Raw genomic sequence first — 14,501 nt, forward strand, 5'->3', positions numbered from 1 at the left:
TTAAAAGCCTTTGGGGTTATGAATGTCTTTTTTTTTCTTTTTTTTCTTTTTTTAATGGCTCTATAGACTTAAGCACCATATGTTCTTCATCTACTCTTGAAGACTTCAGGTCCAAATTAATAATAGTATTTGGTAAAAGTATATAACACATTAATACATAAATGCAGAAGAATCAACAACTTCACAGTAATTCTCATGTTACTCCATAACTGAGCAAAGTTAACACTGAAAAAGATTAACGTGAATTCTTCATGCATCCATGTGATGCACTATTCACCAGTGACTTTATTTCCAGGAAATGCACTGCCCACATTATAAATACAAATGCTGGCAAACACCTTTGTAACAAACACAGATCTGCACATATTCTGCTTATTTCCACTTTTTTCTTTGGGACTGGGAGGGGAGAAGGCATTACCAGGAACACGTGTGAATGCACTGCCACCAAAAGCTATGCAGCTGAGTCCTCCCTAGGGAACCTGCGGGGGTCACCGTGCCCAGAGCGCTCTGTCCAAGCCAGGACATCCTCATGGCGATGTCTGCTCTGCCAGGCTGCGTGCAGGGAAGCTCACCAGGACGGTCGCCAGGACGGTCCGCACGGCACAGCCACCTGGGCGTCCGGAACATGCCCGAAGTGGAGACATTCTTTGGTCAGATTACCAATATACGTGCACCCTGACAGGGCATGCTTAAGTGTAAGTCTGTCTTAGCAGTCTTGCAATGAATTTTCATATTGCCAACGTCCTAACTGAAGCCAACTCTGAAATTAATGTATCCTTCAATCTTTCAGGTAGCGACATGAACAACTGAAGCCACCCCACCTGAAAGATTTGGTCACAAGCACATTGGGCAAGGCCTAGTTTACATCCCTTATCTGGAAAGATGTGACTTTTTGGCATTAACTATTTTCCTAATGAAAATGAAAATCAGATTCAAGTTTAGTTTAAGTCAAAACTTAAACTGGGTCCAAAATGAAACTTTGTAAGATAACAACAACAAAAACACAGGTTGTCAATTCTCCCTGCATAAGTGAAAGAAATCAGGAAAATTGTCTTCCTGAGGAGATGAAACAGCAAGCTGGTTTCCACAGGCTCTAAAAGTTAACAGCAAACATCAGTTTTCCACTCCATTAATTACAGGTAGAAGCACCCAGCAGAAAACTTAACTTACATAACGTGAAGTGAGAGAGGCCTGAGAAAGGAAACCACTAAAGTGAGCTGAAATGCCAGCAAAGACTAACAGGTATATTTACACTCAAGATCCACTGGATAATTAATAAAAATATCCTCTCTTAGACAAGGAACATGCTTGTATAACAACAAGGTTGGCATATTTTGCAATGCAAGTCTCATGTTAAAAACTTCTTGTTACCAATAAAGACATAGCTCACCAACACAGACCAGGTTTATTTTAACAAGAAAAAGTACTCAAAACTGGCAAGGGGGAGAAGGAAGAGTACAAGGGGTTAGAAGGACGCAGTATTCCAATCTCTGCCTGTAAAAATCCATGAACCTTCTGGAGTTTTTAAGGAATTCTCACTAACAGCAATGGCCATCTGGATACCTAAACTGCCTTAACCAGGCTGGGCAAAACAGTCCCCCATGACTGCATCACACTGCTCTTCTGAGGGGCTCCTCACAACATCAGAGACAAGAGATCCATTTAACTTCTGATGGATCATGAAAACCTCCAGCACAGATCCTAAACAAAACAGAGGGTCTGCAGTCTCTCGCTGGACTGAGGCACAAGGACACCTCAGAGAACTTCTAGTTTTGCACCTCTGTGGGGGCTCAGAGGGCACCATTCCACAACTTCTATTAAACACAGGAAAAACAGACAATCACTTTTGCTAAGTGCCTAGAAGAGTTAACCAGAGAATAGCATGCTTCACGCCATGAAGCATGCATACCTTCATGCAGGTAGGAATCACCCCAAAATACAACTTCTCTGTTGACTGATACAATACCCTGCAGGTATCATCACCAGAATGGGAGCGTTCTGAACAGAATGCTACACACACACACTCAGCCATTCTGTGATTCTGTGACTTATACTTGCTTATTTGTGTATTGACAGCTATGGTCATGCATGCTGACATTCCTCAGGCTGCAAACACTAGCCATCGTGGTGACCACCAAGGTAAGATTAACAAATCAGTACGTAAGGTAAAGGTAAATAGACTAAGGTCTTTATTATTTGAACAAAAAAATGCAAGGAGAAAAAAACCCAGCATCTGTTTGTAAAACAAATCTTTCCACTACTTTAATGAAGACCTAAGCATCAAACATCTATCATTCACATACCAAGCATTGTCTCCCTGAAAGTAAAAAAACTGTAGCAAACACTGCACAATAAATGCAAAACAGAGTGAGGTTATGGCAAGCTTTCCGATGTACTCTAAGACTTGTCTAGACTCGTGTCACGTTAAGCTATTCAATTCTACTGCTTATCACCTAATTCTGATCCTTTAGTAGGCACCTGTGGCAAAGACCAAATCTAGAGTTACCTCAGTTAACTTTAGTATCTTAAGCACGTCTCAGATCTTCAGTTTCTTGTATTCTTTCATAATAAAAGACAGTTGCTTGGGGCAGAAGAGAAGGCTGGATTAATGCACAACATGAAATCTGGTATCAAGCCCTGACAAAGTCTCTAGTGTCCATCTGCGATACCAGCACATGCAGAGGTGAAACAGAAATATAGTGAATGAAGCATCAGAAAAGGAAGAAGGGGACAACTGACAGAAGTAGGAACACACCTATGAACAGGCAACCTCAAGGCAAAAGGCTACCTTCAGAAACTAAAGCACAAGAGGAAGTATCAAAGAAAAGCACTGACAGCACGACTGGATGACAGGAAATACCAAAGGCTGATGGAATGACAGTACTGATAAAGCTGGTCCTCTGGTCTCTCCCTCACTGATGAAGACAGCACTCTCAAGCATGTACAGCATGGCTTTTAATTATTTGGTTTATGAAGAACTCTGTTTAATCCGGAACTTAGAGGTGCATAGAGGTTCCTCCAAATGGAGACATGTTTTCTATGAACAGACCCACCCCTCCTAGAGGTAGTCTCATAGACACTACAGTCCTGCAATGAAATGCTCGGCCTACAGCATCTGAAGCGAAGAAATTCAGCTATTCTGTTCCTTACCAAGTAAGAACAGATATGTTGCTCTCAATTGGCAGTGACCACAGTCAAGAGGAACTGGTGGGTGAAAATTACTGTAACAAAAGTCCTCATACAGAAAGCCTAATTTCTCTTCACCATGTTCTTTACCAGAAAAGCCTTGCCATTTTCCCCCTTCATACTTGCTGTAGACAGACCTCTGAAACAGGCAATGGGAGCAAGAGAGGAAAAGTGAAAATTTTACACAGGACTTGTGATATAAAAACCGAGCACTGCCACTGTTAACACCACCTTCTCAGGTAAGACAACTTCATCCTCTAAGAATGGTTGTTCTTTGGAGAACGCAGCCACTTTTAAGTTACTGTGTTAGGAAAGAATGAATGATCGGTTAACTACTTCTCTTAACGAGACTGCAAAATATCTCTGGCTAGAAAGAAAAAGACAGAATGAAACCCAAATCTGTTGATGCTTTTAAGTAGTAGGATTGAACCACTTTCCAATAATTACTACCTAAACATTGCTTCTAGAATAACTGGTTCCAGGCATCAATAAAACATATGTTGTTTGAGCTTTTCCGTTTTTGTATTGTCAGACTAAATCTGCCAGAACACAAAAGTAGAGTAGATAGTAAACTTTATTTGCCATTATACTGAAGTCCTGAAATCAAAGTCATGGGTTTGCAGTGGACCGTTAGCTGTGACCTTCGTTTTGGTGAGATTTCTTCAAACTGCAAGATAAAAAAGCAATTCTACAATTGAATTCTGATGTCTTTACAAATCCATTTGTAAGTCCATTTTAATTTGCTTCTGATACTGCAAGTACTTTCATCTCTTGTATACAGATAACTACTGTAGAAAAGGCAGAGCTAAACGGTCCTTGACCAGTAAAATCATCTTGTATAGAGTAAAAGAAAGGAGAGCTTCTTCAGCACAGAAAACAACACAGCTAGATCAGAGAAGTCTGGTAGCATTCAGTCCAAAGCTGAGGAGTAGAACATCCATGAACAACTATGTGCAGAGAAAGAATTTACAATACAGTATGAACCTCAAACGAGTAACAAGACACCAGAAATTAGATGAGAATAAGCTGATTAGAAGCAGAACAGAATTGAGTGGCAAAGCACATTGTGACCTTCTTATTTATCCATATGATGTACACAGGTGAGAGGATACATGTGTGGCCTCAGGATAAAAGAAGGGTAAACATACATGAAAACAAAGTGCTATGAGTGCACACAAAACACTCTACAAATGTGCATGTTAATTTCCACTAAAATAAACCCCTGTAACTTATAAAAGTACAGGTTATGCTTGCTAGAACACTTTTGAATAATTTTCTTTCCAAAAACTCAACTTAGACTGATCAAGTAAATAATTGTGACTTCAGTGACCATCATGTCACACTGTGTTTCTACACTTTATCTGATATTGCTGATAAAGAATATCCACAAAATTAGAAATATAATTTCACTGAAACAATTAGAAACACGCTTTCTCACAAATCTTTACCCCGACTCACTTAAGTGCATCTGCAGCGTTGCAAAGATAAACAGTCTTAAAGACACCACAATATACTTGTATCTTTTAAGAGAAACAACTCAATTACGATCATCCTTGATGATTGTTTCCATGCACTTCTTGCAGCTTTTGATATTTCACTAAATACTTAAACATTTACTATTCTCAGTAAAAGAAATTAAAACTCTGACTCTATTCTTCTAGCAGCTTAATTTGGTGCTTCAACAGATGTTATTAAAAAAATAAAAGAAAGATCAACTCCTCAGGGGAATGCAATGGTACAATGTTGCCGATAAGAAACTCCATTAAACTGCAACCACTACGAATGGCCATAGTTAACTTGACTGTTAATTAAACTCATGTATTACGTGAAAAACACTTTCAGAAAAAATGATTTTACCATTAACTTTTCTTATAAAAGAGGATGGGTTAAGTTTCGTAAAGGCATGACTGAGGAATTAATACTTGACCGGTACTTAGGAATAAAAAAATTCAATACTCGCAAGGTATTCACTATATCCAACTGATAGGTGTTATGTTTAATATTTTTTCTTGGTTGCACCATTGAACTTGCTTTCTTTGGTTCCATGTTTCTTCAAGAAATTCTTGGTTTATACAAAACCGCATAACAATATGTGATGTCTTCAAAATAATATCAGGAGCACTTACTCATCATACTTGATATGATAAATAGCTTCTTCATCAGTGTCCATACAGTCTGAGTAAGATGTGGATGGTGTACTGTCCAAGTTATTTCTAGAGTGATCTTGACTTAAGTTTCCATTAGTCCTTTTGTATGTGTTACCACTCTTTCCTTGAGCTTTACCATTCTTATGTCCCTTTGTTGCTCGGGTAACATTTTCTATGTGAGCTTCAAACCAGGCTCCAATGCTGACATCTCGGGCATCCACCAGTTCGTTTATCTAAAAGGAAAATCCAATAATGAATTCATGTTTGCTTTCTACCACCTTGATTAAAAGGCCACAATTGATTATTCAACTACTTCAGGATAACATTAAATTCCAGTAACTGGTTTTGCTCACGCAAGTTCAAGTAAAATGCAGTCATTAATAACTAATATTTTAGTTTTCGGTGTTTTATTTCTCTGTTCTCCTAAAATGGGGTATGAATAGAAAAGGGAAGCTAGATGAATTTTTTTTTTTGTAACGTAAAAGTTAGTTCAATCTGTCTTTCACTATTCTCTTTCACTGACTACACAGAATTGTTTTTTATGACTAAACTATGCTTATATTTTTAAAGCCTTAAAAAACAGTTTACAATCACAGGATTCTAAGAATTTACTGGACCTCCAAACTGGAGTTATTACTTAACCTCCTGTCCTTCTAGACTGCTATGCTTCTGAATCCTGCAAGGTGGGAGACCAGAAGAGGAAGAAGGCTCTTCAAGTCTAACAAAGTTGACATCACAGTCAGCTAATTTTTTTTTGACTATAAGAAACATAAATATCTCACGACATTTCTCCTTTCTGTGCTCACAACAAGTCACCACCAAGTACTCAAAATGACTTTACTATTTTATCTAATGTGTACTGTGTAATATGTATGTATTCTATGTTCCATTCACTTAGCTCCTTGCATACTTTCTCAAGTCTTCAGCAAACTAAGCAGATGTGTTTTTAATAAAGAGAACAATGCATTTTTACAGTTAAAAAGCTATGAGGTTTTTTTGAAACACTAATTGAATTCAAAACATTGCCTATAAAAAATGTTTTAAATTACATGCCCTCCACTGTACACCAACTATAAGAAAAAGCATCATTACAACAGAGCTACTGTAAAGCCATACCATGGAAAAGGTCTTAAAAGTCATCATATGGTACATACATGGTTTGTGCTATAGCCTTTGTCAAGTATGTTGAGAGTGGCAGAAATTGATACATTTTCTTACTAAATCCAAATTCTAACTTCTAAAACATAAATAACTTGATTATAGGTGGACAGGGACAACCCAAAAACATTATCTATAATTACTATTATTTAGGGTGCTGTTAGATAATCTGGAAGTGAAAATTAAGGTAGTTTCTGAGCTAAAAATTATGTCAACCTAAGAAACCAATGTATAAAGCACATTTTAAATGTGATTATCATATTTTCATTCACTTTCTTAAAACAATCTTGAAACCCCAACCCATTTCTTTTTCTCCCATAGAAAATCATAACATCTATTTTTTTCATTCAATCTTACAATATTCAAAAGTACAGGTTTTACCAGAATGAATCCTTTTAATAAAATGACAGCTTCATTTTAAATATATTGATTCTAAACATAAAAAGGTGGACAAGGGCACTTCAGCAGGGAACCCTCAAGAAAGCCTCCCTACCATAACCTTAGGGGTTTCAATTAGTTGAATCTTAAAGTGCTTCTGAACTTCCTCCTCTTGAAAATGCAGTCAAGACACATTAGCAAGGATTACCCCATCGGCTGCAGTAGACACCTCTGAAACTGTTGGAGAAGCTGTGTTATCCAAGTCCTCACAAGTAGAGCATGAAAGAAGCCAGTGCAAGTGTTTCATGCATCCTTCCATAGTGTGATACACAAACTTACTCCAACAGACTTCCTACCCTCGTTTACGGCATATATATACAGTATGTATACAGCAAGGTCAAACTGTTACAAACAACTGAGGAATATCAGACAACTTCCCCCGAACAGTTCTGATAACCCTCAATGCCCTTCTCGTTGGAGGCGCCCAAAAATGAAAGCAGTATGTTGTGCAGGAAGTTGTAAGTAAGGAAGAATAGTCACTTCCCTCGATCCACCGGCTACGGTCCTGTTGATAGAGCCCATCTCCTGCTGATACACTGTCAGCTGCAGTGCTGCTACAACGCACTGCTAACTCATGAGTTATCCTGCTGCCCAGCAACTCCAGATCCCCTCCAGCAAAGCCATTACCCAGGTGGGGAGACAGTGCCCATGCTCAGCCACTGCAGCAGGCCGCCACATCCCAATTTGCAGGACTCTGCATTTCATAAAGGCCTTGTCTGCCCATTCCTCCAGCCCACAAATATCCTTCTAAATGGCAGGCCTGCCTCATGCCAGCTACATCCCCACAATGTTCTTCTTGTTCACAAACTTGCTGAAAGTGCATTTCACCTTCCCCTCCACGTCACTGATATTAAACAGGAGAGGTCACAGAACAGTCACTTGAGGAACCCCACTTGTAACAAGCATCTGGGTAGAATATGAAACATTAACCACTACACTAAGCCATCCAGTCATTTTTATTTACTCCTTTAGTATTCCACCTACCCTGACTGTCGTGGCCTACTAAAAACAAGTATACTGTAAAAAGTCATACTGAAGCTTTGCTAAAATCAAGGTAGACAACACTGATATCCTTCCCTCATTTACAGATCCAGTCATTTTATCATAAAGGTGGTCATACTAATCAAGCATGACTTATTCTTAAAAAAAAACATACATGCTGGCTATTCCAAATGATTACTGCCTTCTTCATGCATCGAAAAAGAACTTCCAAGAGGACTATTCCATGAAAAAAGTTAAAATGACCAACTTACTGTCTCACTCACTCTATTTATTTTTGGAGGGGAAAAAAAGAGAAAACATTTGCTTTCTCCAAGTATCAGAAACCTTACCCAATCTTCATGATCTTTCAGCCTACAGCCTCAGCTCTCCTCACAGCCTTGAATACACCCCAGCCAGTCACCCAGGGTTACCCTCTTCAGGATGTCCCAAGATATCCCTGCCTTAATCCTCTCTCCCTGCTTGAAATTCCTTTCCTCCTCAAACACTTTCTCTAGGCAGCAGGTCATTTCGGAAGCCCTATACAAACAAGGCAATGAGCACCTCAGCCTTATCTGCAACTGTTGTCATTAAATCACCTGTCCCACCCAGCAATGGTTCTTTGTTTACATTTTGCCTGTTTGAAACAATAAGAGGACTTTTTTTGACGTTTCATGCTTTAACAAACAGTGGTATGCAAACAGCCTATGAGGCTTCTAGAGGATGTCAGGGTATCTTCTTAATCTAAATGTCAAAGGGTGGCACTTTGTTGAACTTGCTGCCAATTCTTCCCCAAAAAGAACAACCTGTTAAGAACATGATCATCAGCAACAGCCTTGGCTGTAGTGAGATCCTGAGAGGAACTGATGAAGGGAACTAAGAGAATACTAAGAGATGGTCCTACATGTGAGAAGAGAGGAAGTAGCAACACATAGCCCAGAGGCAATCTAAGGGGATTTTGAGAACTGGGTCAGATGATCAGGAACTCTCAGGCGTGCAGGCCATCTCTTCTTCCATTCTCCCCAGTGCTGACAGCAACATGGAAAGAAACAGGAGGATAACACATGGCTCCATGGCTAGTGTCATCACCAAAACTTTGGGCAATAGGAAGCCTCACATGGCACCAGACACAGTGGCATCAGATGGGATTCATCTTTCTGAAAGGGGGAAGAGGGTCCTTGGTCACACGCTAACGGGGCGCATGGAGAAGGCTTTAAACTTGGTTTGAGAGGGAGGAGGGTATCATCAGGGAAGCAGGTGATAACATGAGGGATGGCATTCTGTGCCAATCACACCAACCTAACTCCAGAGCCAGCGAAGGATGCCCCAAGGCTGAAGAGGGAAAACAGCAAAACAGGTCACATGGACAGGTTAGAGCTGCCCCAGCTAGAAAGGGGCACGCTGGGAGCCCAACTCAAATGCCTCTGTGTAAACGCACGCAGCATGGGGAATAAACACGGGGGAGTAGAGATGTGTGTGCGATTGCAGGGCCATGATCTCATTGCAATTAGTGAGACCTGGTGGGACAGCTCTCATGACTGGAACGTGGCCATGGATGGCTTTCAGCTTTTCAGAAGGGACAAGCCAGGAAGGCGAGGTGGCGGAGCTGCTCTTTAATGTAAGCATAGGAGAGGACAAAGCGCGAGTCGAGAACCTGGGGGTGAGGATTAAAGGACAGCCCAACAGGGGCTTTCCACGGGCCTCCTGACCAGGAAGAAGAAGTGGGTGAGACTTCTACAGGCAGCTGCAAGAAGCCTCACAATCCTAGGCCCTGACGTCTGCTGGGATAACCACACATCTAGGAACAGACAGTCCGGGAGACTCCTGCAGAACACTGCAGATAACTTCTTGATGCAGGTGGTTGATGGGCCAACAAGGAGAGGGGCGTTGCTAGACCTGATACTAACAAACGGAGATGGTCTAGTGGAAGTGTGAGGGTTGGGGGCAGTCTTGGCTGCAGTGACCATGAAATGCTGGAGTTCAGAATCCTGTGAGAAAAAAAGCTGGACAAGAAGTAGGATTGCAACTCTGGACTTCAAGAGAGGCAACTTCGTTGTTGATTCCAACACCACTTTCTCCAAGCTCAGGATCGGTGCATTCCTACAAGAAAGAAGTCGAGCAAGGCAGGCAGGAGGCCCGCATGGATGGGCAAGGAGCTGTTAGGTAAACTTAATGAGAAAAAGAGCACATACATAATGCGGAAGAAGGGCCAGGCCACATGGGAAGAATATAGGAACATTGTCAGAGAATGCAGGGATGCAACGAGGAAGGCCAAGGCCCATCTGGAATTAGAGTTAGCAAGAGATGTCAGGGCAACAGGAAGGGCTTCTAAAAATACATGAGCAGCAAGAAGAAGACTAGGGAAAATGTGGGCCCGCTCCTGAATGGGGAGGGTGCCTTGGTGACGGAGGAGGCAGACAAGGCAGTTACTAAATGCCTTCTTTGCTTCAGTCTTTACTGCTAAGGCCAGTCCTCATGAACTACAGAGCCCAGAAACAAGAGAGGAGAGTGGAAGACTTTCCGCTGGTCCAGGAGGACTGAGTTAGGGATTATTTAGGCAAACTGGACACCCCTAAATCTGTGGGCCCAGATGGGATGCACCCAAGAGTGCTGAGGGAACTGGCAAGGGTTCTTGCTCAGCCGCTCTCCATTGTCTTCGAGAGGTCACGGAGAGCAGGGGAGGTGCCAGAGGGCTGGAAGAAACCAGCGTCAATCCAGCCTGGAAAAAGGGCAGGAGGGAGGAGCCAGGAAACTACAGGCCAGTCAGCATGACCTCCGTCCCTGGAGAGGTGACGGAGCAGCTCATCCTAGAGAGCATCTTTACGCATGTGAAGGAAAAGAAGGTGATCAGGAGTAGTCAGCATGGATTCACCAAGGGAAAGTCGTGTTTGACGAGCCTGATAGTCTTCTACGAGGAGGTGACTGGCTGGATGGACCACAGGAGAGCCGTGGATGTTGCCTACCTTGACTTCAGCAAGGCTTGCAACACAGTCTCCCATAACACCCTCATAGGAAGTGGGGAGTGGATGAGTGAACAGTAAAGTGGATTGAGGACTGGCTGGATGGCAGAGCCCACACAGTGGTGACAAATGGCGCCAAGTCTGGTTGGAGGCCTGTGGCCAGTGGTCAGTACAGGGGTCAGTACTGGGCCCAGTGCTGTTCAACTTGTTCATCAATGACTTGGATGAGGGCACAGAGGGCACCCTCAGCAAGTTTGCAGATGACACCAAACTGAGTGTTCGACATACCCAAGGGCTGTGCTACCATTCAGGGGGACCTGGACAGGATGGAGAGTTGGGCAGAGAGGAACCTCATAAGATTCAACAACAACAAGTGCAGGGTCTGCACCTGAGGAGGAATAACCCCAGGCACCAGGACAAATTAGGGATTGACCTGCTGGAAAGCAGCTCTATAGGGAGGGATTTGGGAGTCCTGGTTGACAACAAGTTAACCATGAGTCAGCAATGTGCCTTCATGGGCAAGAAGGCCAATGGGATCCTGGGACAGGGAACTTCTAGAGAAGGTCCAGCGTAGAGCAACAAAGCAACAGAGCAACAAAGATGATTAAGGGACTGGAGCATCTATCATATGAGGAAAGTGAGCTGGGCCTGTTTAGCCTAGAGAAGACTGAGAGGAGATCTGACCAATATGTATAAGTACCTGAGAGGTGAATGTAAAGAGGATGGAGCCAAACTCTTCTCAGGGATGGCCAGCAACAGGAAAATTGAAACACAGGAAGTTCCGTCTCCATGTGAGGAAGAACTTCTTTACTGTGATGGTGACAGAGCCCTGAAACAGGCTGCCCAGAGAGGCTGTGGAGTCTTCTCTCAAGATCTTCAAAATCCTCCTGAATGCCATGTGCTCTGGATGTCCCTCCTGGAGCACAGGGTTGGACTAGATGATCTCTAGAGGTCCTATCCAACCTCCACCACTCTGTGATTCCACAATTTTGTGAATACGGGATTCGAGGAGAGTAGACCTCAGCTTAGTCGAGGAACTGGCAGGGGAATCCTGCAGGCAAAGGAGCTCAAGAGAGCTGACAGACTTTAGGGGCACTAGGAAAGCCCATTCTCATGCTCAGGAAAACGAGCTGACAGACATATCAAGATACTAGCTTGCTTGAGCAAGTGTGTCCATGACTTCACGATCTTTAGTGCCAAACGCAGAAATACAACACGTACAGCAAGCAATGGCTAGAAGGGAGTAGCTTTACTTGGGCACATGGGTGGAGAGTTAGAAAAGCCAAAGCTCAGTCTGGGATGTGAATGCTTCCGCCTCATACTCTTGAGAAGGCTTCTTAAACTTCTAGAGAAAATCTTGAGCTCTAGTCAAAATTGGATGCGTAATTAAAACCAGCTATGGTTAAATACTGCTTACAAAGAGCTAATAATATCCCGTTTTTTAAAAACAGACACCATTAACAATCTCGGGCCCAAAGACAAGGAGAGGAACATGGCTCCCCCTTTGCAGTCCTTCAGGACCCATGCTCACATTAGTGACCATGAGCAACTGGAATATGCTACCAGGTACAGCATTATGGTCTTTGTAACTACACAGAGGAATTCTGTTTAGGTCACTATTTTAACCATCTGGCAATAATATTATTATTACTAATCTGTAATTTCCGACAAAGAAAAAGGAAATTAAGTCACTGAAAAGAATGGAGGAAGTGTTAGGTTCCTAGTATTAGAGACAACAAATTTTCACCTGACTAGACAGAAGGGGTTTTCTTGAATACCTCATCCAATCTCACCTTCACTTGTTCTGTTTTCTGTTTTAAACCAAAGACAGCTAAGAGATAAGCTGATAGCACTGTTAGCTTCAGCAATCAATCCACTTCTTGTAGCCTTCCAGCTTCCCATTTTTCTCCCTCATTATTTCTCATATTGCAATTAATCAACAAGGAGTGTAAATCGTATAGCATAACAACTGAAGAAATGTTTTTTTTTACACTGTAAGGAGTCATAGGAGAAGGGAAAAGAGGGTGTCTGCAAGATCATGTCATTGTACTTAATATGCTAATTTTCTGACTCCCTTCTTTACAAGGTGCTAAAATATTCCTTGCACAAAATACTGCTAGAACTAGGAAGGAGTAAATTATTACTTGTCATTAATACCTGAAACATTGACTAAGATTTTAAATGAAATTAAGACAGTTTTGTATCAGTATGATGGAGCTAAATAAGAACATTCCTCTAACTCCGTATAGCAATCATAGTCTCTCTCTTTTTTTTTGTAATTTTGGACCCTTTCTAGCAAAATAATTACTGACAATGATATAATGATATTCCATACCTGAGAGAAACACCTGAAGAGCAGAGAAACTGCTACCTTTATATAGAAATCCTGTAATTGCCCTTTTTCTGTTTGAAGTAAACTTAGGGTACTCTGGTGCAATCCTACCTGATAATATGGTAAAATCTGATTAGGTACAAAACTAACAATAAATATAATATGCATGATTCCTGAACAAACTATTATAAAAAATGCTGCATCACAAAGTTAAAAAGCAGCATGTACTTCCATTTTTCTTCTTCTCAGCTTGCATTGATAGAGAATAGATTAAAAAAAACGTATTTTTATTTTCCTTGGACTGTGTAGATTGATAAACAAGCACAACTGCAACTACTAATTCTAATCAAGACCTATTGTAATCAAATATACGACTTACTATTCATATAAGATCTGTCAAGGAGTCCTCTCTGAATTCTCTCCTCACCCTTTTTAGGACATTTACCCTACTTGAAACACACAGCAATTTTTATTCACTGCTCACCCAGTTTCTTCTAATGGACAACTCTGGGAGGCAAATAGAGTGAAACTATTTGCTTTGTTTTTGTTTTGTTTTGGACAGATTTTTTGCACTGGCTACCTCACGTCTCAGAGGTGCTCCAGAATTTACTGAAGAATATAGAATCAGCCAGTACTATGTTGGAGATTTTGAGCCCTGCTGTAACCTGCAACACTGACAACAGACTGGTAAAGAAACACTTCTACGAGTCTGCAAGAGTCGGCTTCAAGGTTTACATTAGAAAGCCTGACTTCAATACTGCCCTCAAACTACTTGAAATTGAAAAATCAATTTTCCAACAGATTACTCAGGTTTAATGATACCTAACTACAAACAGATGCTTAGCTTTTTTGGTAGTGCTGTGTGCCACATTATCAACTGCTTCTGAATTACTGAATCAATCACTCCTGAATTCTGTCCTAGCATATTTATTCTCTGTAATCTGAAAATGAAACACCATCTTTTAGGCTTAAAGTAGTTATATTTTTAAATAAATTCCTCAATTAATTTAAATAATTACCTCCATTAACATTTGTTTAATTTGTGGAAATTCATCTATCAGCTCTGCAGAGAAGGACCTGGGTGTCATGGTAGATGACAAGTTGACCATGAGGCAGCAGTGTGCCCTTGTGACCAAGAAGGCCAATGGGATCCTGGGGTGCATTAAGAAGAGCGTCTCCAGCAGGTTGAGGGAGGTGATCCTGCCCCTCTACTCAGCCCTGGTGAGGCCACATCTGGAGTATTGTGTCCAGTTCTGGGCTCCACAGTACAAGAGGGATGTGGAGCTGCCAGAGAGAGTCCAG

General features: G+C 41.5%; 1 protein-coding gene across 2 annotated transcripts in view; it reads right to left on the reverse strand.

The window, feature by feature from the left end:
- Positions 1-14,501, reverse strand: part of UHRF2 (ubiquitin like with PHD and ring finger domains 2) — an 85,835-nt gene that overhangs the window by 52,493 nt on the left and 18,841 nt on the right. For both annotated transcript variants that reach the window (XM_088537505.1, XM_088537504.1), the window contains exon 3: positions 5,313-5,566. In XM_088537505.1, coding sequence (XP_088393631.1) covers positions 5,313-5,566 — 254 coding nt within the window. The remainder of the gene's footprint in view (positions 1-5,312; positions 5,567-14,501) is intronic.

This window comes from Tinamus guttatus, unplaced genomic scaffold (genome assembly GCF_059628265.1).
Source record: "Tinamus guttatus ecotype Peru unplaced genomic scaffold, ASM5962826v1 Tinamus_guttatus_pri_ptg000794l, whole genome shotgun sequence".
Lineage (NCBI taxonomy): Eukaryota > Metazoa > Chordata > Aves > Tinamiformes > Tinamidae > Tinamus > Tinamus guttatus.